This window comes from Drosophila biarmipes, chromosome 3R, assembly GCF_025231255.1.
Source record: "Drosophila biarmipes strain raj3 chromosome 3R, RU_DBia_V1.1, whole genome shotgun sequence".
Taxonomy (NCBI): domain Eukaryota; kingdom Metazoa; phylum Arthropoda; class Insecta; order Diptera; family Drosophilidae; genus Drosophila; species Drosophila biarmipes.
The window spans coordinates 9,377,833-9,390,220 of NC_066616.1; the positions used below are offsets into that span (position 1 = coordinate 9,377,833).

The 12,388-nt window shown below is 40.7% G+C and overlaps 2 protein-coding genes across 7 annotated transcripts in view; one reads left to right on the forward strand and one right to left on the reverse strand.

Annotated features, from left to right (window-relative positions):
• Positions 1-1,950, reverse strand: part of LOC108031914 (uncharacterized protein DDB_G0271670) — a 45,071-nt gene extending 43,121 nt beyond the window's left edge. For 4 of the 5 annotated variants that reach the window (XR_006367329.2, XM_017105682.3, XM_017105684.3 and 1 more), the window contains exon 1: positions 1,416-1,950. The gene's annotated coding sequence lies outside the window, so the exon portion shown is untranslated. The remainder of the gene's footprint in view (positions 1-1,415) is intronic. The other variant, XM_017105683.3, reaches the window with a different exon arrangement.
• A 4,354-nt stretch (positions 1,951-6,304) lies between these two features.
• LOC108031242 (uncharacterized) lies at positions 6,305-7,755 on the forward strand. Of its 2 annotated transcripts, none has more exons than XM_050889104.1 (4): positions 6,305-6,763; positions 6,802-7,161; positions 7,216-7,329; positions 7,397-7,755. In XM_050889104.1, the coding sequence occupies exons 2-4, from the start codon at positions 7,075-7,077 to the stop codon at positions 7,577-7,579; spliced, it is 384 nt and encodes a 127-aa protein (XP_050745061.1). In that variant the 5' UTR covers positions 6,305-6,763; positions 6,802-7,074; the 3' UTR covers positions 7,580-7,755. The 2 variants fall into 2 exon arrangements, with proteins under 2 accessions (XP_050745061.1, XP_016959967.1); XM_017104478.3 differs by having other exon boundaries at positions 6,306-6,763; positions 6,816-7,161.
• Positions 7,756-12,388: the final 4,633 nt, after the last annotated feature.

The following is a 12,388-nucleotide window of genomic DNA, read 5'->3' on the forward strand; positions in this document are numbered from 1 at the left end:
TTTTTTCTTAGTTACAGGGGCTAATATAAAATGAGTTAAAATATGTTCCTCAGACCCGAAATGAATGTGAAAAATGCCCTCGTAAGTATCTCAGAAATACCAAACCGTTAATAGGTTCTATAAATAATCCGCCGATCAGAGTTAAGCACTCGCTGTCATTAATTATGAAGGATACCACCTCGAGCACACTATCTGCACAGTCCATTCAGTTATATTCTTTATCGCGATCCCCAGAGATCGCAGTGTGTCTTTCGACCGGCTGTCCAAACTATGATCCGCCATGTGATTAGCAGTTGTTGAACCCGACGCACACATGCGTGCCTCTTGACGCGACAATCACGCAAATTCGCACACACAGATACGCCGCACAAATCAGCGGCAAGAACAACAACTCAGCTTAGATAATAGCGCACAATGTTAGATAATAGTCGACGCCACCAATTTATAGGACAAAAACTGCACGCGCAGGGCAGACACAAAAAAGAAGGAGGAAAAAAATTATAGGAAAAAGTTTTGCGAAATGAGATTAAAAGCGCCTGCGTGCGTTTGCAAATAAAGATACGCACAGTTCGCAGATACAGATACAGATACATCTACATCTGCAGACGGCGATAAAGATTCGCAAATGCGAATGCTTTTTGCAAAACTATAAATAATCCCAAAGTGTGCGTGATTAAATTTATATAAATCTCGCTTTTATAGAGTAGGTTCTCCTAAGGTCGTTTGCTTTCCCCACTTTGCAAAAAAATATTTTGCCATTTTTTGTTTGTCTTACTTATTGTTATTTGGGGCAGATTAAGGCGGAATAGTACCTGGAAAACTTGTTTTCCGTTTAGCCGTAAATCACATTTAATTTCTTTATAGCTAAATGCATTCAGATTACGGTTTAGGTAATAAACTTCGTAAGTGTCGAAATCTAATCGAATATGAATTAAATTAAACACAATTAGCATCCAACTAATAAAAAATCGTTTTTTACCGCTTGCCTTTGGTCGCTATTTGCTTGCCTAAAATGATTCTAATTCGTATTTACACAATTTGTTAGTTAATTACTTTCCCTCATGGGACATTTAAATACACTTATCTCTCGGCCCGCTGCCAAGTGGAAAATGATTTCGATGTATTTTAAAAATGTCAAATATTTCGCCACAATTCCACACGAAATATATTTTAATAAAAGGCTTTAGCTCAAAAGGCCGTCGTTATATTTATGAACTTCAGTGTTTCTAATATATAAAAATAAACTTTTTTCCGTTCGGCCAAAAACATTAATTAATTATTGGCTTAGGAACAGAGGCACCAAAGACGGAAAGCCAGAGAAGTATTTTGCAACGTTTGAGGAAATATTTCGAGAAAAAACAAACTTACTAAAAAAGAACTTATGTAACAGCATTGAAACAGAGCAAATTACGCACCTTACTTTTATGTTTGTTTGCTTTTTTCAGTTTTACGATTCTTTTTTTGGACGCGTTGTACTTTTCGTTGATTTAAAGAGAGTTGCACTTTGCACACTTTAAAACTTATGGCAACAACAATTCAACATTTTCATACATCTCCGATGTATGCCTTTTTCAAACACAGCACTAACCAAATATATTTCTTATCCTCGAATTGCTTGTGAATTAAACGATTTCAGCGGCCTTTTCAAGTTGTAACGACTCTCTTGGCCAGCAATACTTGGGTTTCGAAACGAACTTTTCTGTTTCCAACTTCAAATCCGTTGAGATTGTTGTTTCGATCTCCCTTGGACACGATTCCGCAAAAGACCGGAGCTTGGAGTACGGCAAAAGGGCGCGATTACGGACGCGATCACGGTAGTGGGTTCGATGGGGACAGATGAGGTTGGTTAGCACACGGATGTGTTTCGAAAAACGTATTCGAAAACGCTGCGGATGCGGACTTCGAGTGCTACTGCGACTGCGGACGCTCCGCTCACTGTGTGTTCCCAAAGCGTGCTAGTCAGAGACTGAAACCATGAGCGAAAGACCCTGTCGATGAGGCGACGCTTCGTGCGTTCAGTTCGCCGAGCGCGTTGCCGCGGAGCGAACGAGAGCGAGTGCGGCGGGACGCGCGGGAGAGAGTGAGAGCGAGTCGTGGGCGAGTCAGGTAAGTGAAAGAATGGTCCACCACGGAGCTGCACATAGGAAGGGTTCCGCCGCCCGGCTTATCCGTCGTGGTTCCCGTTCATCCTTCTGATCTGACGAAATTGCGCCAGAAGTCGGTGAAACGGTGCTTATTCTATGGAACCCCTATTAGCAATAGCCCGAAAAATGTCAAAACTACGAGTATAAGAGACTGTGTAGAAGACTCGATTTGATCTCTTTCATTAATAAAATTAAGTGTTATTAATTTACCCATAAAAATATTTGAATTAATAAAATATTTTTTTTTGTAGCGCAGGATTAACTTGGTATATCCATTTCATTAATGTTTTAAAATTTAGTATAGTAATATTTCTAATTTTTTAAACATATAAAAAAAACTTAGCAGTATATCAAGAAAAATAAATAATTTTTTGATATTTTTCTATTCAATATTATTTATTTTTTAAATTTCAACCCACACAATTTATTTATTATAGGCTACCCTACAAAAATTTTACAACAACTTACTATAGAACAAGCAATTACCAAAAAGGCTAGATTTTCTAATGGAGAAAAATGAAGGAGTAAAGTTCTAAAAATAAATATAAATATTTAAAATTAAACTTTAAAATAATGATATATATTCAATTTTTAAAAATTACAACTTATCTTATTCATTTTAAATACCCCGACACTGTTTTAAAACCAACTAAAAAAATTTCTTGCTTAGAAAATTTCATCGATGCTCCTTACTTATAAAAAGCAATTACTGCAAGCCTTGACTTGGCATTTATAAAACTGGCGCTCTAAGGTAGGCTATAGGTTGTTGCAGGAAAAACTGGACTTACCTCTTTTTACAGTACATAAAAATCTCACAGGCAGAACCAAAATATTCCTGTATCATATGCTAAGTCCCACGATTAATAAGTAAGACCAAATTCATTAGGAGGTATGCTAATTTCTGTTCGGATTCGGTGATATTCCGCACTCCCAAATCAACAAGCCCATTGATAGATCCCGTCACGTGCTGTTTTTCAAGCTGACAGTGTGAGCGGTGCGATTGCAGTTTTTCCTGATTGTATTTGTGCGGATTGTTTTTGGTGGCTGGGTGGCGGTTGTGCTTTTCGGCGCGTAGACATTTTCCAGTGCTTTTTGTCCGTATTTCGCCAGGTAGCGTTGATTTGCACAAATACCCATTAACTAAAGGCAGCGATAGACGTCACACAATGCCCTTTATTATGGAGGTAAGTACCGCTGTGAATCAGTCGCGTGGGAGACCCATTCCATAATAAAATCGATTATCGCGGCATTGATAAGCCTTAAACTTTGACCAGCTTATTTTCCTATCGCGGCAATGAACTTATTAATAAATCACTAATATGTTTCTGGTCACCAGAACCTCCAGCTAATTTTAGATGTTGACTTGCAAACAGAAATTGCAAAAAACATTTAGCCAGAGAATACAGCTCACGTCAATAGAAAGTCAAAACAGCAATGCGCAAACTTCTTTGAATAAAATTTATCTTATCTATTTAGATGGAGCTTATAAAAAAAATCACATGGTACACAGTATATGTATATATTTGTGTGAACAATGAACTTGACAGTGTCTGAGGAACTACAGAAATTGCAGAAATATTCCGGGGGAGTCGCCAACGTCATTTTTGATGACCGCGTCATGAGGTGGGCGTTGCAGGTGGGAACCACAGGTTGGCTACTGATTAGCACAGTCGTATAGTAAATACATGCATTGTATTTCACGTTGAAGAGTAAACTTTCGCGATAGGAAATATCAGTTTCGAGAACGAACCGTGTTTTCTGGGTGTTGTAGTAAATTATTAAGTGGTGTCTAGGTTTAAAAGTTAGATTTTGCCGAAATTTGTATATATCAGAGATTGTGTTGGATTTTGAATCATATTTGCTAAGAAAATAAAGATATTGATAATCAGTTTTCGTATATATTTTTGCCTTCAAAGAAATATAGTGAGCTTACCTAGCTTGGAAATCTTTACAAAATAAGGATGGCTGGAATGATTTAATACTTTGAAAATAAGTATCGTATCTTTAAGTTCTTTCGCCTGCAGCTATATAGATATTATTGGCAAAAATAACTCTGCAGCTTAGACCCTGCCCTACCCCATTCTGAAAAACTTAAAACTTTAAAATTTGTTTTGAAATGCTTGCTCGTAAGTGTTCTAAGTGATTTCGCTCGGCCACGAAAAGGCTGCCCCCGAAACAATTAACTCAATTAAGCGGAATGACAACATTTTGTGCCCGGGAATTTGACGCCTGTGAAACGAGGAAGCACATGCCAAATATCCCTAGGCCTATAAATATCCCAAGGCAGGGCCTCCCCCGCGGTTTTCCAAAGCAACCTTTGAATGTCGATCTGCCCTCTGCCCTTTCTGAAATTTCTTACGCGCTTCCCCATTATCCTTCGGTATGCAGTCAGACAATTAAAATGATTAATTATGCGCAGGAGCAGCGGCAGCAGCAGGACATTTTCGGGCTAATGACTTAATTAACCCGTCGGTCGAGTGTTCCAGCCTAATGTGCTCGCCTCAACGACCTCTGACCCTTTTTCCGCGTAAACCCTGCAAGCATACAAGTTGCAGGGGCAAGATGTTAGATTAATTAAAAACCGTGGACGACCGAAAATGTGGCAAGTGAAGCCCGTTAAGGTGTTTAAATAGCCCAATCTATAGCAGCTGGTTTTTGGGTAACCTCCACCGCCCGAGGGATCTTCTTAAACCTGACTTCTCGTCTTTTACACCTTGAGGCGACCGCACGCGTTTCCCTAGCGATTAAAAACGCGCCGGCGAGTCGCCTCAAGGTTGGCGGCTTTCCCATGCTCACAGATCACATGCAGAATCGTATTTAGATTGCTATCAGTATCAGTGCGGTATTCAATTACAGAATATATATTGTCGTGTCCTCTGTCAGCCAACATGATTTGCCAGCGGTAGCGAATAAAATCCGAAGTATTTCGCTGATATGATATCCAGATATGAGTATGCGTATTAATTGATAGCAGATCGCCAATCAAAAGCACATTCGTTCAATACAATATTTCGGTGAGGAATTCCATTAACAACCATTAAGCTTCCATTAGTTGTAGGCGACTTATATCGCGGCGAGTGGATCGATCTGGACGCAATAATTTATGTTAATAAAATTGTAATAGCCGCCTTTCAGCGAATGGCGACGAACATTCAGGCAGCAGCCGACACACAGACTGACAGAAAGTCAATTCAATTCGAATCGAATCGAATCAATTAAAAACAAATCTCGAGCTGATTGTGTCGCCAAAGGCTGTCTTTTGTCTTTAGCCGAGTGGCCAGCTACAAGTCGCCTGCTGATACAAAAACATGTTAACCCCCAGCTAGAAAAAGATATATTATCTGGGTGTAACTAGAATGATTAGTAAATTACTTTTACATCATCGAAAAAATAATAATAAAATTAGAAAAACCTTTTAATCATTTAATATAGGTTTTGTCTTTTTGGGGCTTTTTGGTTGATTATCGAAATTTGCTAAAATGGTTCGTAGACAGTTACAAAATTATAAAAAATAAAAAAAATCATGTGAATCCATTTTTTATACCAAAAACTATAATAACCTGCTTTTACAGATCTTCAAGCCATCCACTTTTTAAAGTATTGCATTGTTTTGAATTTCCATTTAAAATAGGCCAAACTGCACGATTAATGATAAACAAGACAACTAATAAACACTACATAAATAAATAATTTTAAAATATTGATTGATTAACCTTTTCTCAAGTTGGTAATGTAAAACAAATAAATAATTACTCATTGCACTCTAGATACAGATCATGATGGATTTACAGGCTTTTTCTGTCTCAGTACTCCTCAGAATATTTATCTTCCAGCGGGTTAAGATCAATGCAAATTATGATTACTGTGAAACGCTGTCGTCGCCACCAAGTCGATGGGTGTTATGGATTATAAAATGGAGACCTGAGCGAGAAATGCCCCAGCTGGGTGATCGATTATGGTGGAAGTTGCGGCGGCGGTCGCTAATCACAATAATTGATTTGTAAATATTTTGATTTAGATTGCAATGCTAATTATGATGGCAGCCACTGCCGCCATAAATTATGAGTGCACTATCCGAGGGGGCCTTGAGTCTCCACGCAGATCTATCGGAACAGAAATTAATCATACATCCCGCCGCACACGGAAACAGATGACGTGAAAAACAAAAGCACCAGACGTCGAGATGTGCCTTCTGTGCCTGTCACTGCCGATTTTCTATCCCATCCTGGTGTTTTTCTACTACAATTTCTATCTACCCGCAATGGCAATCGCATTTCAGCTGTGGAGAACCGCTTATCATGGGAGTAACACATTGCAGGACAGAATAGCCGAAGAAAACTGAAAACCAGTTGACCAAAGAAAATGTCCCCTTTGTGGCAGATCTTTAACTCTGGGCAGGCGTTGACACTTGACAGTTTTTAAAAATGGTGGGAAACTAATGAAACTAAATTTGTACACCTCGCTTTGGGTTCCTAAACATCTCTCGACCTGGAAAGACACACTGAAATTTTAAAGACAAAATTGGTAGTGTAGTTTTGCATCAAAATGCCAGTACTGGAACTGTTTATTGTTATGGACAATGTCTATCACGGATTGCGTCGTTGCCTTGGACCTGAGAAGTATATTATTTTATAAGGAATTCTTGAAGATCTCATAGTTTTGTCGTTATAGGCCTACTAGATCAGCCAAATGGCCAGTTAATGATGAACTAAAAAAACTGGAAAAACGTCGTCGCAGGATTATAAAGAACAAACGGGGCTCTCGACTTTCGCGAAGGAATCACTTTCCCAGCTGCGAAGCAAGCAAAGAGAGCGTTATTAGCTCCTTCGAACTAAAGGAGTGGAAAAGCAGTGGTAAATACCCCGCCTCAATTCCTCTGAGTCCTTCGAAATATCTGCTGAATCGCCGACGTCTCCAAAATCGCCCCTTGATGCTGAATGCTCGCCAGGCTTTTCAAGTTCAGTGGGGAGGTTGGTGGCAGAGGTGCTGGCCCACTCTTGTGGCAGCCAGTGTGCAGGTCAGTTTTTTTATAGGATTCCAATATAATATATTAGTCCCAACTATCCTACAGATGAGCTGCGGATCCTCGGTCCTTTGCCATTCGCTGTTGGGGTTGCGCGATGACGAGGAATATGAGCCACCAATTGTGGTGCTCATGTGCTACATCGGACAGGCCTTTAAAAAGGTAGAGAGTTACCTATGACAGAGGTTAATAGTACATAAATCTATCGATATATCAATATACCCTACAGATTTGCAAGCAGGCGGATTTGGCCATTTGCAGCAATGGTCATGGGCCCAATTACATCACCACCTCGGCCACCATGGAGTTGATCGACATTCGCGAGTTTTTCCAGCAAATCAACAATGCCCTGGTAGACTATCTCCTCAGGGTCGCTGATTCCGAGATCTACACAAGCCTATCAATGGAATAGCACAGCTTGGAAGACCTACAAAAAATTATGAATCATAGGCATCATAAACTCCAACTAGGTTTGGCCTACACTAAGAAGAATAGGTTCTAGCTAAGTAACAATCCAAGGCAAATGTAAATTCATGTTTAGAATTCATTATTAAACAGAAAAGTTTAAAACTTGCACTAGAACAATAAGTAGACATACCTAAGGTCCAATAGTCATTATTAAATCATAATCCCGAGATCAAATGATCTAAATCCACCTCCTTACAGTGCACTCATCTGAGAAACAAACTTTTCTCCCCGCCATTGCACTTTGAATTTAGTGGACACTTCGTTACAAGGTGCGGCTAGCCACATAAAGAAGTGCCTTCGGGACTTGGCTGATAGATGGAATCACCGCCAAGAACCAGTTAGAAGTTATGATCTACAATCTGGGCACTAAATCCTGGCTCTATATTGAAGGCAGGTGCTTGGATTGTTGGTTTTGCAGTCTTGATACCGTTTCCCCTTTTCGATTGTGGTAAGTAAAAGATTCATGAGTCAATTGGATGGCGCCTTCGATCGAGGCAATGAATGTCATCATCAAGTGGCCCGAATCGCTGAAGAATTATGGGGGCGACACATGCAATGGTCGTCGGCAGATCAGATCTGGCCGGGATCGGGATCGGAATTGGGATTGGGACAGAGATCGAAATCGGAGTGGCTATGCTCTGCATTCCTTGGCGCGGGTGCTTACCACATGACGATGACAGGCAAATGAATCTCATTTGGCTTGCCAAAATATTTATGCATCGTTCGCATTGACTTTGATTTCGTTGCAGTTTCTTTCGGGGCTTCGGCTTTGGGGCCACGCCCAGAGATTTGGCGAGCTTTATTTATGGTTCCATGAATCAAAGGAAATCTGTCAAACAAGTTTATGACACTTTTTTGCGCCCACCCACCGGCCCCGCCCTCTTGTTTGGGTTTCGGCAAGCCGTTGACATTTTAATTTGGCAGCCATCGATGGCAATTTAATAAATTTGCTGCCTGATCTTAATTGGGTTCGGCTGGGGAAGTGTTGAGCAATTGATGTTATCATCTGGTCTGGGCCCAAGTGAAGGGCACCTTGAGCACACGCGGGACCCTGAACTTGGTAATGGAATTGGGGTTGTTCGGCGGAGATACTGAAACTATTTTCGGAGCAGTTCTAGGGGTGTTACCCTTAAATCACCGAAAACACAGGAATTCTCTGTTCTAACGCGTAATACAAGACTTAAATTACGAACAATGATTTCTGTATCTAAAACATAACACTTACTTTGAAAACCGATTTAAAGAAGGAGAAATAGAACATAATTAATTTCCTTGTCACATACAAATACTTCAGCATTAAGATTGCTTCGGTTAGAAACATAAACTAAGTAGAAATCTATGATAAAAGGAAAAGTTCGATTTACTAAACAGTAAAAACCATTATGGAGATGGTCACAGAGATCAGGAATATCTATCCACCTTTTTCAGAAAGCAACCTTTCCATCTTATCTTACTGAATTCAAATTTCGAAAAGCTTCTTGTCTTTGGCTGCTGGAAGAGATTCTTCCACCGGCTCTCCCACAATCAGTCAAGCTGTCTCATAAGAATGTCGGAGACACTCAATAGATCGCTTTCATCCAGAATCTACATTAATGTGAGCAATTTTTATTGTGCCTGCCAACGAAATCGATATCGATATCGCGGCTATTAACCAAATCAGTGGAACGGCTATCTATTGCCACGCATAGAATTTATGTAACTTTGCGGCAATAACAATTAATAAAATTAAAAAAGACAAAGACTCGTTGTGGTCCAAACTTGGTGGCCAGAGCTCGGGTTACTGTCTAAGTCTAAGTCCCCCATCCTCGACACTATGTTATCAGAACTTAATCAAAGCAGAGACAACAAAAGAGCATTGAGAAGTTCTCCTGCATTGTATGCACTGGGAAAAACTTTAGTGTTTACAATAGTAGTTAAAAATTTGGTTTTGGGAGTCACTTGCAATTCCTACGGATAAAAAAATGTTGGCTTTTAAATATTCTAAAATTTAAAATATATATATAAATATTATCTTGTTTTAGGAACTTGCGTTTATTGAAAAAATTAAACATTTTTTTTATTGACATTTTTTGTGGATATTTCACATAATATAACAAAATTCTCTTCAAATATTTTTTTGAGAATAGTCCATTTTCTGATAAAAATGCAAACCTTAGAAATCGTAGTGCACACTTCTCCTGTTCTTGACTCACTTTATTTCGGGATACTTTCGATGGCTCGATCACCTAGCGCCGCTCGTAAAGTTGGCCAAACCGGCCGTGGCCAGCAGATGGACCGCTAACACAGCCCAGATCACAAAGAGAGAGAGCCCGATCGAAGATCTAGGCAGATCCCAAGTCTAGACTGGTAATCCTGCGGAGATCTTGTACGGCGATAAACTTGGATCTCTGTCTGATTAGAGCGGCCTAATGTGACAGCCGCGCGGAGGCCAGTTCCTCGGGGAGTGTTTTTTGGTCACCTTAACTGTAGTTTGAGTGATGTAATTGGAGCGGCTTCTATTTGTGACCGCTGCCAGTTGGCCCGTTGCCTGGTTTCCAGGTTGCCCGGTTGCCCGGTTTCCTGGGCTCCCATAAATCACCAAGTTAGAGGGGCCCACGAACTTGCTGCACAGTGTGGCATATGCACACAAACCGGCTTGGTCAGCATCCTTGGCCAAGACCCCTTGGCACCCTTTTCACTTCTTTTCCGGCGGTTGATGTGATGCATCAGATCCACAGAAGTTGCGATCCCCCCGAAAGTCCCGCATGTGCCTCCGAGATTTATGTGTGACAGGCAGCGCCTCGTGGAACGGACTGCGTGTGGTCCCCATCCCCTCGAAATTTCTGTATTATTCCATTATTTCGGGGCTCAGTTGTGTTCTGTATTTATTCCTTTTAATTACAACTCAATGAACTTCGAGTGAACCGGCACAACAGGTGGGCCCCTTTCTCTCACCTGACGCAAAGTGTTCTTAAACTGATTGAGCCGCCCATCAAGCATTGACATTGAACTTTTTATTTGATCAGCCAGTGATATCATCAACAAGGTTCCAGCGAAATCACAAAATCTGACTTCGGATCTGGGGTCTCCGGCATTTTTGTTTTTGGATGTTGGCTCGTATATCAATTTCAATTTTACCGTTAAATGATGCGGCAAGCCCAAGGAATGCGCTCTGTGGCAACCCAACCCCCTTCAAAAAATATTACCTAATCGCACGGCCTAAAGGCCCCAGACCGAAGCCAACTCGGATAGGAATCGAAGGCGTCTTGGGATCACGGAGGAAAACACAGCGACATTAAGTGTTCTTGACTGTGTCTTTTCATGTGATATTATTGTATTGATTATTATTGTATTAATCTGTTAAAACGCACGATTTTATATAAGGGCGTATTTGAAGGTATTTCTCCTTGTGCACTGCCAGTTCCCCCGAAAACACTTTAGATGCCAGACTAATTAACCAGCAAAGGGAAACCACCGCATGAATTATTAAGTAAGCCTCAGGCCCGGCGCTAACCGAACTTTTTCGACCAACTGCGCTTTTTCGGGACTTGCGGACACTAATTGAAACGACTTTATTACTACCAGAAGAAAGGTGGAGCGGAGAATAAAACCAAATACGCATTGCGATTTAAACGCCTTTATTACTACCAAAAAGAGGAGCAAAATATTGCATATCGATCGTTTTGTGGGTTTTCTGGCTTGCCCTTGGGCCATTTTACAAGGCAAGAAGGCGTCAACACAAACATTTTTATGTGCCAACGGATCTTTTGGACCATCGGATCCTCTTTCGAATCGCTTGGCGCCCGGTGACCGGCGGACGGCGGTCACTTCTTTTACAACTTTCGCAGGAAACGGCTTGGAAAAGGGAAACACAATGCCGGGCTCAAGATTAAAACTAATAATTTACGAGCTCATAACTGGCGAGTAAACGAACCCGACGATGCTGAAAGGGGCGACTCTTCGGCGGCCCAAGATCGAATTAGTGGAGCAAAACCCCAAAGTGTCAACTATCCTGGGCTATGAACTTCACCTGAATCGGGCTGAGGAAATGGGAAAAGGATGGACTGCGTCTTGGGTTTCGCGCGACAGCGGAAAATCAAGTGAAATTGATATTTTCCGTTTCGAAAACAAATGGAACTGCCGAGAGCAGAGAACATTTCTATTGAATTTCCAGCGGTTGAGGGGGAGTGCAACAGGTTTCCCCAGATCATTTTATCGTCTTTCAATGGGGACATTTGTTTTCCCATAAAATATTTCGACATTTTTATTGATTTCTAGTTGCATTTTTGTCATATTTCATTCCGGTTCGGCGTTGCAGCCGAATGATTCACTGGCATTCAGGACGTTTGACCGTCAATAAGTTTATTTGTTTTCGATTTTTGCGTAGACCGAGACGCGTCACAAGCGGATTTTGGGCATGCCCAATAAAAATCCCCAATAGTTTGCGGCCAAATATGTACTTTTGCGTCAAGAGCGAACCGCAGAAAAACACGACAGCAGGATTTTTAATTTGTTTCTGGAAAAGTTTGCCACGGACGTGTGTGAACTTAGGCACGTAGTCCCCTTTTCAAGTGACTCAAAATTGGCAATAGTCAATAATTTTAATCACATTGTCATTTATGCGGAAATAATTTTTGGGAAAACCAGCGCAGGTGTGTCAGTACTTGATTCATATTTCGATTTCGGAGTTAGAATGCTAATGATATAATTCGATTTTAATGCTATTACTTATTGGTAAAAGAGATTCTGTGCAGACTCTGTTTTTTACAAATAA

Coding starts and splice junctions, on each gene's coding strand:
- LOC108031242 (XM_017104478.3), top strand. CDS start 6,690: ATGCCAGTACTGGAACTGTTTATTGTTATGGACAATGTCTATCACGGA. Junction 6,764..6,815: donor CGTTGCCTTGGACCTGAGAA/GTATATTATTTT, acceptor TTGTCGTTATAG/GCCTACTAGATCAGCCAAAT. Junction 7,330..7,396: donor TCGGACAGGCCTTTAAAAAG/GTAGAGAGTTAC, acceptor TATACCCTACAG/ATTTGCAAGCAGGCGGATTT.